General features: G+C 44.8%; 1 protein-coding gene across 4 annotated transcripts in view; it reads left to right on the top strand.

The window, feature by feature from the left end:
• The window catches only part of PARP6 (poly(ADP-ribose) polymerase family member 6), a 628,157-nt gene that overhangs the window by 465,750 nt on the left and 140,725 nt on the right, over positions 1-21,682 (top strand). For all 4 annotated transcript variants that reach the window (XM_069624646.1, XM_069624644.1, XM_069624645.1 and 1 more), the window contains exons 18-19: positions 8,698-8,770; positions 9,527-9,596. In XM_069624646.1, coding sequence (XP_069480747.1) covers positions 8,698-8,770; positions 9,527-9,596 — 143 coding nt within the window. The remainder of the gene's footprint in view (positions 1-8,697; positions 8,771-9,526; positions 9,597-21,682) is intronic.

The raw sequence follows: 21,682 nt of genomic DNA, 5'->3' as shown, positions 1-21,682 counted from the left end.
CAGTTGCCGTTGCCATCCAATCCCTCCTGTTGGCAGTGGAGCCACCACCTTGGGTCCAAGATCATCGAAGAGGCGGGATAACTGCTTCACCGCTGCCCTTCATTCACCATAGATCGGATTCAACTGTGGATTGACCCTTTCTGTCCCTGGCATCGCCTCACTTTTATGCCATCAGGCCACCGTCCGGCCTGGAATGGGGTGCAGGGGAGTGGGCCCAGCGATAGCCCCGGTGGACCTGTGGTCCGCTCTGCCTTTGTAGCTGACTCCCTAGGACTGCCTTCCAGGTGCGCACAATCAGGCTCAGGTCACTGGGCGCCCCTTGTTCCCCTTCCGGGGGCTGGAGCACATGCGCCGTGCTGCATCCTACCTCCCGGGACTGACACTATGTGGAGAAGCTCCACCGGCTTCGCTGCTGCCGATCCGCGCCATCTCCCAGCGTTGGCTAGTGGTTCTGAGGCAGTCTGTTGTATTGCGGTACCCTGCTCTAACTCACAGCCAGCTGCAACACTTAACGTTGGTCGGGGTGGCCGCTGGTTAACTCCATTGCCCTATTTTACGGGGTCCCCAAGCACCCCCCAGCATGCTAGATCACTTAGCGCCTATGGTCTTTGTACGCTCCATAAAAAGAGCCATCTTGAATCGATCTTTCTTTCTAGTGGGGTTCTCCTCTTACTTCATCAGGTATTGTGCTTACAGATGTTAAGGCCTTTATTCCTTCCCCCGTTCTGGGTGGTTTCTATTCTCCAACCTCTCCACACTCTATTGACTCTCCTCACAACTCTTTTACTCCTAATGACATCTCCCCTTTTCCTAGAGGTAAATCTCTTATTCAAAACTCCCTTCCAACATCACACCCCGATGATACTCCTTCCTCCAAAGTTCTCACAACTCTGTCTCACATGGCCCGCCTCCGCCACTCTTCAAAAACTCTTGGCCTCTTGATGACACCTCTCTCTTCCTTCATCCTCCTAATTATCTTTTTTTTCTGATGGTCTACTGCCTCCCTTCTCCTCCTGAGGAAACCTATTATTGTCCCCAACCTCCTCCAGACTCTCCATCTAACCTCCAGCTCTCTCCTCCTACCATGCTTTCTCCCACCACTCTCTGCTAAACCCCTTCCTCCAATTCCTACTCAAACTCCCCACTCTGCCAGAATGAACAGACTCATTTTTATAGTGGAGTTTCCCTTACCCTTGGGTAGCCCTTAAGGACATTGAGGACACCTCTGTGCTGGTTGTTGTGCTCTCCTGTGATTGGACCATGTGGTGGTGGTCGGGTGGCTGGCCTGTGATTACATAAATCCATGCAGTCATCATGGAATTTAGTGAGGCAATGAATGTATGTGGTATTTCCTTCACTCTTCCGTGGATACCAGCCGTCCTTGCCTGTTTCAATCTAGGTCCCTCAGTTCTGGCAGTGTGTGTGTTTAGGAAATCCTCTGATACTGATGCATAAGGGAAGCTACCAGCTACCATTACAATGTTCATGGGGAATGTGCTGGTTTGGAATCCTGTGATGTTAGCGGTAGAATGAGAGGGGGGTTGTGCCTGTTTACTTTTTCGATTGCGCAGTGCGCGTAAACCATTTCTGAATCACAGGGCTTCTGCAAACCACGCAAGTACACATCTCATTGCGAAAGGCGTCCCTTTGCATCAGCGCTGCAGAAGAAAAAGTATTCTTCACTTGTCAAGTGCCTTGAACTGATGTAGCATGAGTCTATCAAAAGGAGAGGCTCTAATTTTCATGCTGCATGTGTGGGTCTGGATAGGGGGCTGAAAAAGCTCAGTTGTGCGTTTGCCTTGTGTAAAGGAGTCTGCCTAAGGATTTTAGGCATCCCTGTTCCCTTGGGTGGGGGTCTGGCATGAGTAGCGTTGGTGGGGGCTGGCATGAGAGCAGTGGTGGGGGTATTAATGCCCATGTATCTACCTCCTTGATGGTCCAATGTATCAGTACGGTTGGTAGTGGTGTTAGCATTCTTATAAATACCAGTTAAATGTTCCTATGGGACTCTGAGGTGTAAGGTTGGGTGTACTCCTGTGACTGCTCCTTAGAGGGTCTTGAATGTATTCCACTGGGGGAAGGATCTAGGTTCTCCTGTCACCGGACCCTGCTTAAGCATGGTGACTCTGAGAAATTGGTATAGTGAGATAGTGAGCCCTGTAGCCCCCCTTCGGGTCCAGCTTCCACTAGTTTGGGGTGGCCGCCACCCCTTTGAACACCACCACATTGTCAGTCCCCAAAGTCAGGCAGGGGACTTTGTCACACAGTTCTTATGGAAGATGCAATCGTCTCACCTCTAGCCTCCATTTCTGTGAACCTTCCATGATCAAAACAAAGGACTGCTGTTCCCATTCTGGAAGATGTTCTGAAATAGGTTTTGACAATTTGTTAATTGCCCTGCTCATTAAGGTTTTTGATTTTGTCTTTTTAAGTGCACAAGGTATTCAGGGAACAAACTGATAAAGCTATGCACTTTGTTTGCATCTATGAAAATTCCTTGCATTTATTTTGTCTAATGGCAATTTCACAGAATTTATTTTTGCTGATTGTACCACTTTTTTCTTCAGAAAAAGCAGAGAGCGAACCCCCACGCTCCCCTCATCCACTCCACGCCCCTATTTTTGTATACCTTACCCACACTTACCATCTATATGTTTGTGGTAAAAAGGCAGCAAACCCGATTTGGAAAAAATCATCTAAAGTGGGTAATACCCTCTAGCTGTGCTGTACCAGCTGATTTCAACACCAACAGAATATTGTGCCTTTCCTTCTACTGATACCTCCTCTGGACAAAGATGCCCTTCATTGCCTTGCCAGTGAAGTAACAGTACCAGAAGACATCCCCCTATGTGCATCAAGATTACACAGACAGTTTAGCAGATTAAACTTCAATTATGCAAGCATTGTCAGGGGCATGTGTGTTCCCGTAAGAAGGAAACTATTTCCCACCTTGGCCAGTCTTATTTGTGAGACACATGGAAGGGTTTTACATTTACTTTAAAGGGAAAGGTGTTACTGGCTTCATCGTTGCACAAAGTAGTTGATCAGGGCAATATCAGTATTGTGGCAGTAAAATCAGTCAGTAATCTCTGCCAGGCCTGCACCATAAACGATCCTCAGGGTAAAGAAATTGCTACCTTTACTGACATGGCCTAGCTTTAAAGACTCATAATTACCACTATAAGTAGGACTGATTGCCTTGTGACCAAAGGAGGAAAAACATTAAATCCACCAAGAGTTTTTTTCACTAATGAAAGCTCCTTACAGCAAAAATGGGTAAACATGACAGCCCACCAACAATGTTACAAAGTATTCCAGTCTGATAAGGGCTAGACGTTCACATGTACAGGTAGCCATCCATCCAGAAATAGACAGCAACTGTGGGTTCTGTCAGGTAATTTATCAGGCTCCCCTCTTCTTTCTGAGCTGCCTTTTCTCATTGCTATCTTCATTTGATCTCTCTGAAGTTCTTCCTTGCAGTTCAGCTCCTCCTGGAATTGCTAGCCATAGAACCTTTGCATAAAAAATACATTTACCATGTGTCTAATGTGTTTCACATGGACAATGAATTCACTAGATAGTGAGGATGGCCCAAATCCTTCGGGAACTGACCATTTGCCGTAGACTCAAAGGATGCCTTTTTTTCCATATTCCAATGTGGCAACTGGAGTGTATATTTTCAAGTTATCCGTAGTAGGACTACATTATCAATATATAGGTTGGGATGTAAGACCATGCCCCCCGTTGCGAAGGCAGGTCTACCCACTCAGGCATTTGCCATGCGTCCTGACATTTGAATGTTTGCATTTCCGACACCAAATCCTCCTTGGCCAGACTGGCGCTATTAGAAAAATGTGACACATTTTGTTCTTTGCAATTTGTGAAGCACCATGCTCAACAGTGGGAGTGGTGGGAAGGCTTAAAAGGTCTGTCCATCCCACGGAAGTAGAAAAGCATCCCCCAGAAAGTCTTTCCCCTTCCAAGAGGCGTAGAGTGCACATTTGTAGTTCTCCTTGTTTGCAAAAATGTCCACCATTGGTGTGCCCCAAGCCTGAAAAACTGGTAACAGCGCTCTGCTCTTGATTTTCCCATTCGTGCGGTGCGTGGGTCATCTGACTTTGCTCTGATATTCTTCACGCCTGGAAGGTGGAAAGTCACTAGCCAGAAGGCACTTTTCCTTGTGCCAAAGCAGCAGAGTCCACAGCTGAGTCTGCAAGCGCCGTGGTGTATAGGCATTGAGCTTCTGCCGGGTCCTGTCTGTACCGCAAGTCCAGTTTCTTTTTGACTGGTTGAATGTTTTATGACTTTTGCCAGATCTTTTCACTTTCGCCAGAATGTCATGCTGCAACGGTATTCCGGCATGCTCTGCTTTTTTGCAAGGACGTCTGCAAGGACTCGAGGTTCCACTGGAGGTGATTCTGGAATTGGCAGTTGCAAAAGCTCCACTGCATTCCAGATCCTGTCATGGAACATCCTCGTAGAGGAAGTTTCTTCGATATGCTTGTCGCCCTCTTCAGTTTCTGCCTCCTTAATGAGGGTTGACACAGCCTGCCATACCCCCTCAGTGAGTTTTGGCGCCATTGTTGCCTGCATCTTGGCTTTCTGGTGCGGGTGCTGGTCCTCGCCCAGTTGGAGTTGGCTGGGCATAGGGGGCATTACCTCCTTGAAGAGGTCCTTAAAGAATTCCCACATGTCATGTCCCTGGAGGAAATGTTTCAACCTCGTCATAAGGGATTTGTCCCTGTAGGGGGTCAGCAATGAGAGGCGGACACAACGTGTTCATGTTTTCAAACAAAGACATTTCTTAAATGAAAAAGAGGTTGGGGAAATGCTTTTCTAGCCCTATAATAAAGAGGAATTTCCCTACCTAGAAAGCAAAACTAAGGATGTTTGTTTGTCAAGACGTCTGTAAATTAGTAATTTGTCCTTGTGTCCAAAACGTCCTATCATGGCCCTCACACTATATACACAATAACAGAGAGTGGAAGGAAATATCTTCGTCTTGATGATGGCAAAAATGTTCAAAACCAAAATAACTCCACCGAAAATGTTCTCCAAGGTAAAAGACCGTTGGACCCAGAGGATGTTCCCCTTCCCCTAGATTCTTCAAATATAATTGCAAAGGTGTTCCTTTAGACCTGCTTTGGTATCGCAAAGTACTTCTCTAAGCAATAATGTTCTGTATAAGTCTTTCTGTGAAACTTCTTGTAGCTTTGTAGACTGCCTGGTATTCTCCCCTGCCATGAATCTTGGTCCAATCTCAATTGCCTGGTGTACTCGCCTGCCAGGACTTCTTGTATGTTAGTTAGATCAAAATAGCATATAGGTTAGGTGCTTGGTATATCTATTTTTGGCAATGCTTGTTCAAACCTCTCCTCCCACATTGGCATCTCACGCATCTGTATTGGGTTGGGGTTTGCCTTTGAACTTTGTCTTGACTGCATTCAAACATTCTTCTTATTGGTTATTGATTTGGTAAGCTTTGGGTTTTGCCAACATTAGCAATCTCGTACAATTCAAACAATCTGTGTTCTTGCACTTGTCGGAATGCCCTGGGGTCCCCAGCAGCTTTTGGTAGGCCTACCAGTCTTTTCCTGCATTTCCGATACTTGCTGCGCCTCTGTGGGATGACTCCTTCCTCCACTTTCAATTATGTACTGTGTAGACGTTCTCCCAGTGTCTTTCGCGGTTCCACAGTGACTCACCAGCTTTCCTGTTCGTTCAGGAGCGAAGCGTACTGCTTCAACGAGTGGTCTGACCTCCAGGAGCCCCAGCATGGATCCTCTCGTCTCCACGACTATTGCCTTGTGCGCGCTTTCTCTTCCTCCGTTCCAGCAGCCTTCTCCATGTTCATGAGTCCCGACGTGGGGCTTAACGTCCTCTCCTGCATGGCTCACTTCCATAGTGCTCTTTCCATCTTTAAATATCCCATGCACTGACTGTACGGCAAAACAACTAGTCTGCATATAAGACTTCGAGTTCCTGCTCTTTTGCACAAACTCCTTTCTCCTCTTCCTCATCCCAGTACCTGAGTGGTTATGGGAGTTGGAGTCCATGGATGACATTGGATTTTCAACTCTTGTTTGGTTTTCCATCGGTATTTCACATAAGGGCATATGAGAAAAAGATGTTGACCGTTATGTGTTTTTTCTTAGGGATTTTACACAAGGGTATACCTGAAACAAATGGTACCATATATGGGTTGTAGGTGTTTGTTTCAAAAGTGGAGTTCAGGCCAGAGAAGTTTAGAGAAGGGTTTTCTTCACTTCCTCTACAAGGGAGAACTGTTAGCGGACAAGAGGCCATTAAGGTCTCTGATGTCAGCTGGTCTTCTTCATGGGGAAGTGGGAAATACTGCATCTTCTCCAATGGAGTCAAAACGTCTCCCTGGTAGTTGTCCTCTCCCATGTGATCCTCCCTCATATATCCACCCCCTTGGTCAGGATCAGCTAGCGGCTGCCGTCCCCATGCCACATGGGAGAGGGTCTCCGGCAGGGAATTTGTGATGACTCCACTGAATTAATCATAACAAACCCTTGACTATTCCGATAGCACAGTAGGGGATGGTGTGGCAATGCCTAAGTCGTATGGCTCCCAAAGAGAACAAAATGTGGACCCACATGCCATGGCTGTGTGTCCACATATGGTTCTCAATGTCCTTCTGACCAAGTGACCCTTGGTTTATAACTCTTTGCTCTTGCCTGCTGGGAGGTCTCGGCATTCTGCTGCGCCACCTGTGCGCTCGACTTGCAGACCCGTGTGTCTGTGGTCAGTGACCATAGGGGCCTGTGCTGGCTTGGTGGCAATTTGCCTAGGATGCCCTGCACAGGCAATAGGACCTTTGGCCCTCACATGCAGCTTTGAACGAGCACATGGTGCTTCTCAATCCTGAGAGTATTTAACCCTCTCACAAATGAGTTTCTTTGCCTCTGCATGGGGTGCCAGTGTTTTGGCTTTAGGGGGGTGACCCCTCCCAGTGTGGTGCACTTAGGCACTATGTGGGGTTTTTGCCTTGTTCCCGTGATGATCTTGGGTCCGTGCCCAGTTAGACCCGCAGATGCGGTCGTGGGTGAGGTGTCACCCTAGTTGCCGTAAAGACCTTGGGCCCGTGCCCGCCATGCCCTGCGATTGTGGGTGGAAGATGGATGGAGGGTCACTGAGACCCCTCTCATGCGTGGAGAGACTTGGTAGGGTGTCCCTCACATGGGGTGCCCTTGAAAACAAAGCTATTTCACTTACCTTTACTCTTCACACAAAGAATTACTGGTTCTCAAAGGCACTGACCATTAGGCGTAGTGCATGGGGGTCAGTACCGCGTGGGGCATGCCAGGGTTGGTACTGCGCGGGGCATGCCAGGACATGCACACGTAGTAAAACTATTCTATTTTTGCTGCTTATCAACACACACCTGTCTGTCCCCCATTCCGTGGGACATCGCAACCATTTTTAGCTTTGCCAAGCTAAAAACCCTTAGAAAGATTCTCCCTTTTTGTCCTCCCAATTCCAGAGCTCAGGTGGTCATCTCATCCTTTATGGGGTTGCTTGACTGCTGTAATGGCATATACTTTGGTCAGCCGGCATTCCAGATTCAGTGAAAATACTGCAGCGCGACTGGCGTTTGATGCCTATCGCTTCACCTCATCACAGGCCATGCTCCATCAGTTCCAGTGGTTCCCGGGGAACTCCCGGATATAATTCAAGACTCTTTACATTACTCATGATGCAGTACATAATGTAGGCGCAAAGTATCTACAAAATAAGGTGACTTGCTACCAGCCTGCTAGGTGTCTATGTTCGGCCTCTCAAAACCTATTAAGAATTCCACATCAGCATAGAGTGCGTCTAGGTGTTTTGTCCTTTTCAGTTTTGGCCCTCACTTGTGGAGCGCTCTGCCCCCGATGTTGTGTGAGCTCACTGATCATGCCCGGTTTTGCAGGTCTTTAAAAACCCATTTGTTCTAGTTTCTTTTTGTGGACTTGCCGGTCTCTGCCTCTCAGCGCCTCAATGCCTCTGGTCCTTGGTTGCGCTTTATAAATAGCATAAATAAATAAATAAATAAATGGAGGAAAGGGGACTACAGCCTCAGAGTGAGAGTGTCACTATGGGGAGTGACGTTTCCGTATCTCTGGGAACTGGGCCTTATGAAGCTTTTCAGACATCATCATGCTGGTCTGTTTTTAATAATGTAAAGAGATCGACGTCTTCTGTTAAATAAGACCGTCAGAATGACAATGGGATGGTACAGCAAACAGCATATTCCATGAAGAAGACACATGTTGAGACTGGAGAATAAAAGGACCACTTCAGCTTTGTCTAGGAGGATGAGCAGAGAAGATGGTTCCAATGCCTGGTCAATTTGAGGAATGTTTAGTGAAAGCGGGCGGTCGGAGAAAAAAGCATTTTGATTCAATAAGGAGCAACATGGAAAAGTTCTAATTGAATTACTAGGCCACACAATTAAGCACTGCTTTTAGGTGATGAGAGTGATCTAAGACTGCTGTTTTGGTGGCAGGTAAAGCTTTCTGATTTGATTAATGTACTTTAAGTAATGGAAAGGATGGGAAAGCTGCGATTTGGTAAGGGTAGGAGAATTGAATGCTTTGACTGGCCAATAGACCGGGAACTTATGTGATTGGATAACGTAACAAGTGTAATATATTTTCAGTTCACATGGCTGTTTTTTTGTTTGATTTACAGTGGATCTCATATTGAGAACTGGCATTCTATTCTACGTAATGGGCTGGTCAACGCCTCCTACACAAAACTGCAGGTAAGAGTTAACTAATCCTATGGGCATAATTGTTGCAGCAATGGGACATAGTCATGTCTTGTTCCAATCACTACAAGGATACCTCAGACTGTGGCAGAGGATGGCTTTCGGTGGGACAGTTTGATCTACATGTGGAGGATGGGAGACTAAAGAGCAACACAAAAATGTCTCCATGGAAAGTTAGTTAAAATCAAGTACTTTTTTACAACCATACGCAGTAGAACAAGAACTCTCCTAGTGTTACAAGCTCAGAGAAAGAGGTGAGAGACTGAAATGTGCATCAGAGCAAATGTCACTTTAAAGCTCAAATAGGATGTAAAAGGCCCAAGCTAAAGAGCACATTGACCTTGTAATGTATCTGCGATCTTCTCCGTTATCAACAACATTGTTCACTCACAAGTTCCTTGTTTTCTTCTCACATTTCCTCATCATGGACAATTCAAGATAGCATGTATAGTACAAAGTGAAACCAGTGAAAACCTTTCTTTAAGGGTTTGTGTCTGTGTGTGTGACAGAGATGCATGTAATGTGTGTGATTTTCCCCCTCTTCCAATGGATATCAGCTCATAGAAAATGGCATGGACTGTCAAAGAATGTGTAGGGTTCATCAGTCACCATTATCTGTTCAGAATCTGTCCCCCCTGCCCACTGTTGTCATGCCTATCCATTGAGCATCAAGCAGGCCAGATTAGCTGTAGTGATCAAGCAGAAAGCTTAGCTATATCTGTGTTGCTCATCCTGCTGTTTTCCTGCAAGCTGCATGGAGCAGCCTATGGCAAAGGCATCTACCTGAGCCCCATCTCGAGTATTTCCTTTGGATACTCAGGTAAGATATGCTGTTCTTTTTGCATGTTTACCCATCATCTCCTTTGAAAAGGAGTGCTCCCGTCCCCTATCTTCATCTAGCTTTATAATTTCTAATCTACTTCTGTTTTATTGCCTTTCATTTATATGTGATCCCCCATCTTGGTTACCAACCGCTGCTTATTCTCTTCCTTAAATCGCCCATCTGTTTAAGGTGTTCACTTCCAGCCCAGTCTCGCTTCCTGCATGGCTCAGTCTGTCAAATCAAGAATCCAGCACTACTTTGACCAAGCCACTTCTAAATCCAAAATTACACTGCATGCCTTTTTGTGATGTTCTCAGTCCTTAAAAATGCTGCTTCCTCACTGTTTCTGTTTTGCCGGTCCAACCCTTTTTACTTAACATGATTTTTACCTTTCACATCTTTGCACGATGGACTGCGTTGTTGAATTTAAAGTGCGGGTCCTCTGCTAGCTCTTGTGCTTAACACCCTGAAAGTTGATGAATGTGTTAAGGTTTGCTCATTTGTGTCCCTGCATGGCTGATGGCTGTCCTTTTCTTGATAGGTGGTACCATTATACCTGAATGATGTGTTATGTTATTTTTGGTGGGACCTTTATGGCTGATCACTGTTCTTCCTCCTGAACCATTTCCGTTATAGGTTTTTCAAATTGAATGTATTTCTATTGGCAGAGATAGATATTGTGCAATTTTTATTATTTAACTGATTCCTATGTTAGTTCTTCTGTTAGATGTATTATAACTAATGTCTGTACTAGCGCTTCCCTATTTGTTAAGTAGTATTGATTTGTTATCTCTTCTCTTGTTTGTTGATTTGACTTCATATCATAAGTCTAGGCACCTTAGTAAACCTGGCCAGAGAGTTCAAGATTGATATGGTTTGGTGTGTTAAAGCTACTTTTGTTAAAAGTAAAATACATTTTCATTTACATCACCTGCTGGATTAAAAAGCACTGGTAGGTGTCATCTTCACTTTGTTTCCAAAAGCACCTTGTTTCACTGGTTCCCTTGATTTATATTGTTATTTTGCAGGTGTGTTGGAACAAATACCCCAGGCAGCATTCCGACCTTTGTGCAGAATCCCATCGAGCTAGCTACTTCTGATCAAGAATTGGCCAAATTATTTGCTGTTGAACCCCTCCTGCTTATTCTTAACTCGCATAGCATGGGCAGATTACATCTTCTGAATCTAAACAATCTTTCATTTTGAGGTCATCTCCCTCCCTTAGTAACAATTCATTGTGCTACAGGTCAATATGCCTTGTTCTTTGTTTCTTTGGGGTCAGCAGCCAGGGTGCTCGTCTATGTCTCTCTACTGGGAGTTCTCAGTCACATGTCAGAATCAAATTAGCCAGATGTACATGGTTCTGGTTCTCCTGGTTTGCATAATTGTCCCCCCTTTCCACAGAGGTGCCTTGTTCTGAGTCTTCCGGTTTTCACGTCTGTCTCCCTACTTTCTAGAAGATACAGGGTATACTATTTTTCACAGTCACAGTTCTGTCTTCTTTCTACAAGGGATGCACGTAATTTGAGGAATTTTGGGTCAAAGACCAATTTCTCTCCTTCCTGCGGGGTGCCTATCCACGGTCATCTAGGCAAAGGCCATTTGCTTGCTTCTTCGAGAAAGTAATATTGGATTTCTTCTCTGGGCGTCTTGGTCGAAGCCCACCAAGTGTTGATTTCTTTATAGTGGATTTAGTGGGTTTCTCATCTTTCTACAGCGACGATCCTAGAAATGCAATGGCAGGTAGATAATAAAATTGTGAAAAAATCAAATGCATCCAGCTTGTTCCGTACAGCCTAAGATCTAGTGGTGATCCACACTGTGTGTATTAACATATTGTGTCGAATCCCGGGACGTCGTCCTCTCTCCCCAAGGGGGAACCACCCCCTTTGGGACCAGAGAGGTGAACCCACTAAGCTTAACACCCCTTAGGAAACAAGACAAGCGGGATCCCGCAGGGGTGATCCCCCCCTTAGAGGACAGGCAATCGCTAAAGGGGGATATGTGTTATCCTGCCTTGTCGTAATTATCCCATAGGTTTGTGTCATATGGGAATTTTACCCTCTTCAGGTACAGTACCCGAGTACATATGGAGACTGAGATATAAGTACTCCTCCTCGCTACTAAGGAGGAGGAGAATCCACCCACATTGTTAGGAGGCCTGGGAAAGGCCTGCAGAGCCAAACGGGAGAATCATGCTCCTGGCCTAGTGGCCTAGATGCTGGCACCTGACGTGGCGCACAGAGCCGTGGTGTAGCCTGCAGAATTCCCGCTTGACGAACCACAACAGAAGTGACCTAAAGTCGGTGCAGGTGGCCCAGCAAAGGGAGTCCTGCTAGGAGCTGGTGGGAATGGAGCACCCGCTCCAACAACTCAAAAGGAAGTTGAAGGGAGTAACCCCTTTGCAAGAAAGAAACCAAACACTGGATCAGAAGCCAACCAACAGTAAAGCCAAACATTGTGTACATTTTGTTAGTTTCTTTTTGTATTAGTGATAGGACAGAAATAGGGGCAGATCATGCATTCTGGACAATGGACGAATATTGTGTTGTTGGACATTGTTAGGGGTCAGAAATGCAAGGTGGACAACTGCTTGTAGTATTTTGAAGATAAACATGTTATTAAAGTAAATGTTTGCAAAGTAAGCCTTGCTTGCCCTACTCAATCAGAGAATTCCCTACCTAGTCTAAATGCAAAGGCAACTGGCCCTCACACTAAAAAAAACTTTCAAAGCAAATAATAAAACAACATAAGATATTAAACAAGAATTGTACAATATCTGGATGATCTTCACCTGTCCTGGGAAAATCCCTTCCCCAGGTTTTTTAAAGTCAACTTCTCAAACGTTCAAAAGAAAATAAAAATATTGAACCAGTTATTGTGAGTTCTAAGTTCAAACACACGTTCATCAAACAAAATTCCACTGGTAACAATTCTCTGCTTTCTGTTGAAAAGATCCCCTTCCAATTTCAGCCAAGAAAATAGCACCAATGGTAATTCTGGATTTTTTATTTCCAAGATTATTTGCCATGGTTCAAAGAATAGGTATGAAACTTCTTCTTCTACAAATTTACACTTAATTGGAACCTCTGCAGTACAATCAGTGTAATTGTCAGGATGCTTCTCTTTGGGTTGCTGCTTTCCTCTTAACAATCACCCTTTAATTAATATTACTGTGAGAAAAGTCATCATTGTATCATACCAAACCACTACTCCAAACAACTTAAATGTGACATCCACTGACAGTTTTACACCACCACAGTTCAGGTACTTCTACTTCAGTTTTATACTTTAGATTTGTTAGGCATACAAAGACAAGACACTTCTACCTCTATTGGTAGGCAATACACTCTTCCTTTCTAAACTCCAAGAAAAGGGCAGCCTCTTTGCCTCAGCTATCTGTCTCACTGCCACATGGATAACCTGTCTCTGCCCCAAGAATTACTTCTTCTCAGCTTGAGCAGTCTTCAGCATTACAGGTTACCTTCTTAATGTTCTTCTACAAGCACACAGTTACCTTCCTGAGCTTCACGCACACCTTCTTTGTTCAAATACCTGTCCAGAAGCTGTAGTGCCACTCATTCAGCTTCAGACAACAGTGTCATTCTTGTATCAGGGGACACTGGACTGTTAACTTCACAGAGTAGGTGGATGGGTTTAAACAGACTTTGTTTCACTATGGAAAGGGTAAGCGTACTGGCTTGGGTAATGCTTGTTATTCCTGTCAGTACAACAACATCTGGTAATAAAGAATGACAGTTTGGGATACTGCATGGTTCAATAATCAAAGCAAACCTTAATTGGGCACACACAACCACTCTTTAAGATAAATCTGTAACCTTAAAGAGTTGCAAGTAATTGTATTCCCATATATTCTCACAGAGATGATTTCAGACTTCTCTCAGGAAACACAATTGACTACACGCATCCTTCCTTTGATGCTGTATTCTTTTGTAACTCTTTTAGAAATTAATGTTAGGTTTTCAGAATGATTTTTAACCAGCGGTTCCTTTTTCATTAAGGACACATGACCACTTCGGCAATAGGAAAAAGTGTTCAACAATGGATTAAAGCGTCTGTACTTCGCACGTGAACACTACGGCTTTCACTATTGGTGCGCGTGCTACATGTTGTTAGGGAGAATTCTCTGTTTAGCTTTGCTGGATTTCTGGAGTTTGTTTTTTTCTCCTGCCAAGAGTGAGTCTCTGTTCCTCACACTCTTGGACATGATTTGAGGGGTTCCTTTGACTGTTAATGTGTTTTATGGGCTATGGGATCTTTTACTCCATAGGGTCTCATGTGTTTTTACTATGTGTGTTACACAGCACCCTCAGTGCAGTGACACAGGGGTGTCATAGTGACACCCCACCATAGACTCCATACCCTGGGACTGACTACTGTCTCCCAGGGCATGTAAAGTCACCATTGGCTTTACTAGTCCCAAATTATGAACAGAAACCAGTACAAACCATCATATTGTGGACGTACTAGTCGGGGCAATTCGATTGCCCCGGGGTCTGTTATTCGAGGGGGCACGTCTCCGTCCCCCCTGATCGAGTTTTGGCTGGTGGCAGTGGATACTACTTTTTATATTTGACTGCGAATATATCTCTATGGTATTTTCCCATTGTTCGAGGCTACCAACTTAAATGATTTAATTCTCATAGCCTCGAACATACCGCCGGTTTATTTATTTAATATTAATTTGCCGGTTGGTATTTTTTGTCAGAACTCGATTCTAAAATGGCGTTTGCGTTCTCTTCTGTGACTCCAACCCAAGTCGAGCCCTTTGTTCCACTTTTTGGCGGGCTTCTCCACAGAAGCCTCCAAAAGTGGTGCCACTCTGTCTGGGTACCACAGGGGGTGTGGGAGGGGTTTAGGCACCCTGGACTGAGTTACCTTGGTAACTCAAGTCGCACGCTTGTGTGATTGGCCCAAGTGGTGAGCCGGCCGCCTCACCACTTAGCATGTTTGATTGACAGCTAGGCTGAGTGAATGGGGGTGTGCTGCATAAAAGCAGGGCTTTTGGGACTGGAACTTTAGAAGTCGCCACAGGACCTGAAAATCCGACGAGGGAGAAGCTGAGCCAACCTGCTACGACGACACCACCGGTGGAGCCCTGCTGAACCGACTCACCACTTCCCAACGACAGAGAAGATCTCCCGGCTGGAGAGTCTTCTTCCCCTGACTGGTGGGCACAACCAGTTTACCTTCTTTTTCTCGCATCCCGGACGTCTTGTGGTCGAATTGCCTGTGCCAAGCACCCCGGCAACCGGATAGCCACTTACCACTGGACCGCGAATAAAAGGACCGCTCCTTTTAACTGAGAACTCTGCGGCTGGTTTATTCCCTATCAGTGCAACGGACTCCTGTCTTCCTCCCCGACGAGATCCTCTCTTCCCCCGGACGAAGCACCGACTTTCATCCGCTGCCAGGAACAACTGCCTCCGCTGGAGTATTCTCACCACTTTAAGGTACTGTGTCCGCCAGGCCTCCCTTTCTAAAGATTGCTACAAGGTAATAATAATCCCTTAACCTTCTGGACTGGGCTGGCCGCCTTGACCATCTAACCGGTCCCTTTTTTTTGGTCCAACTCTTTCTGAACTGATTGCGAGACTTTTGGGCACTTTGAACCGTGTGACCTTGGACACATTTCGACCGGAGCCTCTTAAAGTGGGTCGGGCCTTGTTAACTTTGACTTTACGGTTTTAACCTGCCTTCTTCTCCTACTGTGTTCTTCCGAAAGTGTTGGGATCTGTTTCTATCTTTGCTCTGCCTTTCTCTCCCTTTTAAACCGATTGATTAGAGTGCCATCTTCGTTAAGCGCTCACCGCTGTCTGAAAATAAGTGTTGCATTACTTAAGACTTGTCTAACTAATCGTTGAAGGGAGTGTATATCTTTTAGTGACCGTGTTTTTGAACTGCTTGATATTAGTGCCAGTGTGTTTTATTAGATGTGGTTTTAAATAAATAATTATATCTCTTTTACACCAAGCTCTGGTCAGTGTTTGCTTGTTCTACTGTGTTCTTTTGACCTATTGTGAATACTCTGTATACTGTCTAACTCTTCTTGGGGAACGTCTGACTGCTCAGCCACAGCTACCAAGTGAATCTGTGTGGTACAGACTGCTACCAAGTGGGTTTACTGCCAAACACCTGTAGTCTTAAATCTTTTGCAGTGGTCCCAAAGGGAACTGCACAGGTGTCTGCCTAACACATGTCCATTGTTAAAAAGTAATTTCAGATCAACTAACAGTTTACTCGCTTTCAAGCACACGCAAGTTGCTATAGAGCTGGATACAATTACCAGCAAGACTTGCTGAGTGAACTTGAACACAGAGCTTCACTCACCGGTTTCAGGAGCACTGTGGTTGCAGGTTGCTTCGCTTTCCCAACTTCTTCGACTTCTACTGCTGCTTTGGGCACACTTTGGACCCACACCCTTCTCCTGCACGGGTGTCTCAGATCTGGCCACACTGATTAGGAATCTCCTTCACTCCTCAGTCCCTACGCCTGCCTCCAGCACGGTCACGGTCACGGCTCTGCAATCACAACAACTCAGCACACAAGGGGAAATCTTTACCCTCTGCACGTCTTCCTCTGTGCAGCCACAGAAATGCAGGTTTTGACACTCCAGACCCTCTAAGAACTTGCAGATGAAATCTGCTGTCTGCATGTTCTGGCGTCCTTTCTGTGTTCCCACTTCCTTGTTAATTGCCAGCCTCATGCTTCTCCTCTACTACTACTATTGCCAGCCTTCCAGCTCCTGCTCCTTCCTTCTCTCTTTTCCTTCTGGGGTCTTTTATGCCACAAAGGTTTGGCAATTGGCAGTTGCCTGACCTTTGCACAGGCTATTGGGCCTAATTGCCTGACTACTACATCTATATGCCTCTTCAGCCCTCTTCCACGTTTTAGTCCCTCTAGGATTCTGGGACATGGAGTTTGTTACATCAAAGTTAGGTTTTTCCACTTGTTTATTTCTTCTAAGGGTAGATTTAATTCCCTTCGTAATTTTAACAGAGGGGCTGTAGGTTTTAACTTGTCTGAAGGACGATGGTGTAGAGAATACAACATTTCCACAATCTCTTGCAGTGTACTCTTGGAATTGAGGAGGGCATTTAATTTTAGAGACCAAAGAGAGTCTTTCTTTTGGTGTAGTATGCTTTGGTGTTGCAACCTTAGGTTTTACCACTTTAGAATGAATGGGAGGTTGAGAGCCATTACAATGACAATAAGCCGTAACCTCTTCTGGCACAGTGGTACAAGTCTCCCTGTCAGAGGAAAAATACTGTATCTTGTCCCACAAAATCTCCTCACTACTCTGGGCCTTGTCTCCACCCAGGTGATCCCCCCTGCAGTACACCACCCCCAGGTTTGGGGATCAGCAAGGGTCTGCCTTCCCCTGGCCAGCTGGGAGGAGACTTTAAGCAAGGTTTCAGTGAGGGATCCGCAGGATTCTTCACAACATACTGTAAAGCACTTTTTTGACTTATTTCTTTTCTTTAGAATAGGGACAAGACAATCAGGGATAAATACGTTTATCTGGCATAAGCAGACCAACCGTTCAAAATGTCACCATGTCCGTCTCATGATTCTGACTTACCACAATATAGTATTATGCTGCATGTTTAAGAGAAAAAGGGCCACCTTTAAGGGATGGAACTTCATGCAAATCCTTGTTACATGGGTATTAGCCATACTTAATGCCAACACGAGGATGTGCTCAGCAGAGTAGTCATTAAAAACCTTTTCACTTGATGTTTTCCCATGTTTCATATCCGCAGACTGTGCTGGGCTAATGCAGTCTAAAGGATATTTTGTATTAATCTTCTGTATGCTGGATAAACCTTAGCATATTGAAAAGGTCTGTTCAGCTTTGCAATGTAACCCCACATTTCTTAAGGAAGTCCAGTGTTCAAAGTGGCAACATGCCCACTCATCTTGCCTGCACCATTGAAAGCAATTTTTCCAGGTCATAATTACAATGACAGAATATCTGTTAACAGCCACTAGATCAGATGTGCTTATTAATTGCATGAAGGAGAGGTCATGGGGCCATACAAACTCTGTTAAATTGTGTTCCTTGTGTTGCTGCTTCTGATGGTGTAGAAGGGATTCTCCACCATAGCAAGTTGTTGTGCAAGTTCTTGTGTATAGGTTCTCTGCAAGCTCGTAGATGTGTTGTGTTTTATGCATTGGCTCTGGCAAAGCCAGTGGCAGAGAAAACTCTGAATTACTTTGGTTCACTCATACCCATTGTCAGTGTTCTTGAGCTTTTACTCACTTGGAGCTAATTGTAGTGCCTGCCTCTGTGCATTGGTTCCCTCACAGTCAGTGTCAATGCTAGCTCTTATGCATTTATTCGTTTACAGCTAGTGGCAGTGCTCCTTTTTGTGCCCTTGTTCACTCATATCTAATGGTGGACCTCTTTTCTTGCCTTTGTTGCTGCATATCCAAGGAATAGCTTGCACATTCAAATTGACTTATAGCAGAATGTGCCTATCTACTAACCCAAAGCACAACAATATACAAATAGTAATAATTCTAGATCTTGTGCATGGTTTCCAAAAACACAGAGGTTCCCTCACAGCATATTGGTTGCACTAGCTCTTGTGAATATCTTGCTCCCTGTTCTTTCACTATGCTGTCCCGTGCATCTTCTGTGAGAACCAGCCGTTTCTGCGCTTGGTCTTGGGACCGTTAGGGTTGCTCGCATTTGTGACTCTTCTTTTACAGTTTTAAGCAGTACGTGTATAAGATTTCCACCCTCAGAGGGCAACAAATCCCTTGTGTTCCTGCAATTCAAATCACCCTACTTTATCTTTACTCTATCAATCAAACACACAAAGACCTCTGCGCACGCGCTGTATACAGGAACATTTCTTTCCACAAGATAGATGTCTTTGTGTAATAAGAACAAGTTTAAAACTTAAGGCTCATTCATATCAAAAGTGTATTTTTTGCATTGGGTCCTAAATTAATAGGAATAAAACAAAGCGATTTCAATTTCTGTCTTATTTTTGTAGTGTGAACTTTAAATCTTTATCCACACAGGATAACACAGCTTAAGAGCAGAGTCTTCATAGAGTTCCCATGATGCACCTCTGAGGCATTTGGCTGTTATATTTTCTACTAGTCTGCTCAGATTCTAGACTTGGGCAAAAACCGTTTTCCTCCTTTGTCATCATTTAACATCTACTTGCAGGATTACACGTTTGCTAACAGGATGACAGATTTATTTCTGTCACATTTGTTCTTGTTTTACTTCCTTTGTGCAAGCAAATTTATTCCCACAACGCTATCCCTGTCAGTAAGGTGTCCAAAGTGTGGTAGTAAGATGCCAAAAAGAACAGGACAGCATGCATGCTGTGTGCATGTACTGCTTACTGAAGGATGACTGCATAAATGGGCCTACAGGATATGAAATGGTAAAAGATGAAGGAGATGGACAGCAATGGGAATAGGCTATGCTAGGCCGGCTGGGGTGCTCTGCTAGATACAGAGATCTAGCTCTTCAAGATATTAGGTGTCTAAAAGGCAGAGGATGGAGCCTAGTCCTACATCAGGCCCGCTCCACCAATGTGCGACACCTTGAGTTAGCAGCGTCCCACCTCAGGGCCATCTTACTCATTGTTGGACCTTATTGTAGGACCACATGAAATCTACCTCAACATCGAGTGACTAGTGGTTGAAGCACCTAAATTGCAAGGCACTTGCCATCAAGAAAATCTCTGTCAAGACATTGTGTCAAGAAGCAAGTGAAGGTGGACATTGGCAGGTATAAACCCACTGGCTTCGACAACAAAGAAGTCTGGATCTCCTTTACAGAGGGGCTCATTTCACAGACCACTATGACTAAGGTCGCCATCTTCTGGTTCACCACCATTGTCACCTCCTCTGCATGTTGAACCTGTCTCTCTTCTGGACCTACCGCAATAACAGTTCCAGAGAAGAAAAAAGCACTTCCACTCAAAAAGGCCCAGAAGCACAATACCATCTAGGCCTTATGCTCTTGCTCTTCCAAGACCCACAGCTGCTTCTAGGCATTTGACTCCAAGTCCGGCCACCCTTGATAGCACCAACCTCACATTGAACATACTGCTCAAAATCTCCTACATCTTCCCCAAGATCCAGTTTGACATATTCACTTCTAGGAATAGTAAGGGCAGCTAATACGCTGAATATTCCCACTGCAGAGGCCATGTTTGTGACATCTGTCATCTTTAAGACCCTAGGTTTCAAGCATCCACAGACATCTGATTCCGCTAGCTCAAGGAATGGTAGAACAGGTCTTTGAAGCTTTTCACACACCAGATTAACTTTTGCAACTAGACTCCCAGAAAGACAAGACGTCAAGAGCACTATCTATAAAGATCAGGCTTGTGGCAGGATGAACCTACCTTCTGACTTGGAGTGAGTGAAATTATTTGTATAGCCCTCACTGTCACAAAGGGGGCCTCTTGGTGCTGACTCAGTCATTGTGTGATTGGTTATATAAAACAAATTCCACTGATGTTGTTTTCTTCCTCTATCTACCATGCAACTAGATAAAAAAAGCAAGACACAGGGCACTGGAGGGAGGAAGCTAGTGCTGCTGCTCCCTGTGGTGAAATGGCTGATCCAGTGGGACTCTATCAAGCACCATGCACAGTTTATGCATACTAGCAAAGAAAAGCCCTCCTGGAAGTAATGGGGTACGCTAGGATTGTAATAAACCAGGTTGTGCGTACTGTGGGCGTTATGGTTGATCTATCACAAAAAAGCTACTTCCACAGTCTGTGCCTCAGAAGAACTAAATCTCTTAAGGGTAATCACCTTCAGAAAATCTAGGACCGTTTTTGCTCAATCAGTTCTTTATTTGCAGACCATGCCAATGACATGGTCCCAAAAAAGAAAATCAACTCTACGGAAATGGAATAAGGAGGTCTTGCCCAAAAACTCTAGTCTAGAAGGCAGCCAGAGTGAACACTTGAAAGCCTGAAGTTTTAATTTCACCAGAAGCCCCAGCAGAGGAGCTGAGATATAGCAACAATCCCCCACCCATTGCACCAGCCAGAAACTAGGATGCTCTCATTCTCTCCTAACAAAAAATACTCCAGTAGAAACAAACATTATGGGGTTCACAGAGCAAAGGAGATACATTTCTAAGAATAAAGATATGCTCACTATCATCAGGAAATGATAAGTCATTGAGTTGATGTCTTCTCCAACCAGTATTTTTGCAGAAAACACGAGTCAGCCATGATAACTGACCTGGTAAAAGCAAGTAGTGGACACTCTTCTCTAAAAGAACACCTTTAAAGTGATTCCTCCAAATTGCCAGGAGACGTTAAAAAGGTCTTGATACTTCGATATACATAGGGTGGCATTTGGATCTATTTCAGTTTTATAAACACAAAGTAAATGAGTAAAGAGAGAGATATCCCAGTCCCTGTAGAAGTCTGAATGGATGGCAGCAACAGACCAAGATTACTACTTTTAAATAACCATCAGGAAAGTTCACATGGGGTTTCTGTGGTTCATCGTCAACAGAAAAATACTTCCAGAACTCAATCCTTCCTTTTCATCTGAAGTTAGCCATTCATGCCTTGTCCAAGTATATGAAAGAAGTGTCAGTATTCCTATGAAAGAAAAGATACTTTCGAATGGATTGTGTCCTCAAACGTATTCCTCATCTTTGATATATCTCTTCAGCTTTTCTGCTTCGGAAAAAAAATATTCTTGGCAGAGGGCGCTGTGTGCAATGTCGTCACGTCGATGTCCCTCGAGGGCCTCCATCGAGCGTCAGTACAAATAGCGCATGCAGCCCCCATTGGCTTCAGTTCAGTTTTTTCGAAAGCTTTTGCTTCGGGTCTTTAACGGCATGCATCAGTTTTCCTCACAGAAAATGTCTTCATCCTCGACTCCTTGGACTCCAAAGACTAGATTTAAGAAATGTTATGGCTGCGGGTTGAAGATGTCCATTACTGATCCTCACTGTTTCTGCCTGTGGTGTCTGGGCTCCGGACACTGTACCGATGACTTCGGGTCCTGTCAGGCCATGACAGAAAAAGCTCACAAGGAGCACAGAGGTTAACTGGCGG

This window comes from Ambystoma mexicanum, chromosome 11, assembly GCF_040938575.1.
Source record: "Ambystoma mexicanum isolate Mex_15411 chromosome 11, UKY_AmexF1_1, whole genome shotgun sequence".
Classification (NCBI taxonomy): domain Eukaryota; kingdom Metazoa; phylum Chordata; class Amphibia; order Caudata; family Ambystomatidae; genus Ambystoma; species Ambystoma mexicanum.
This window is presented reverse-complemented; position numbering and strand designations above follow the sequence as displayed.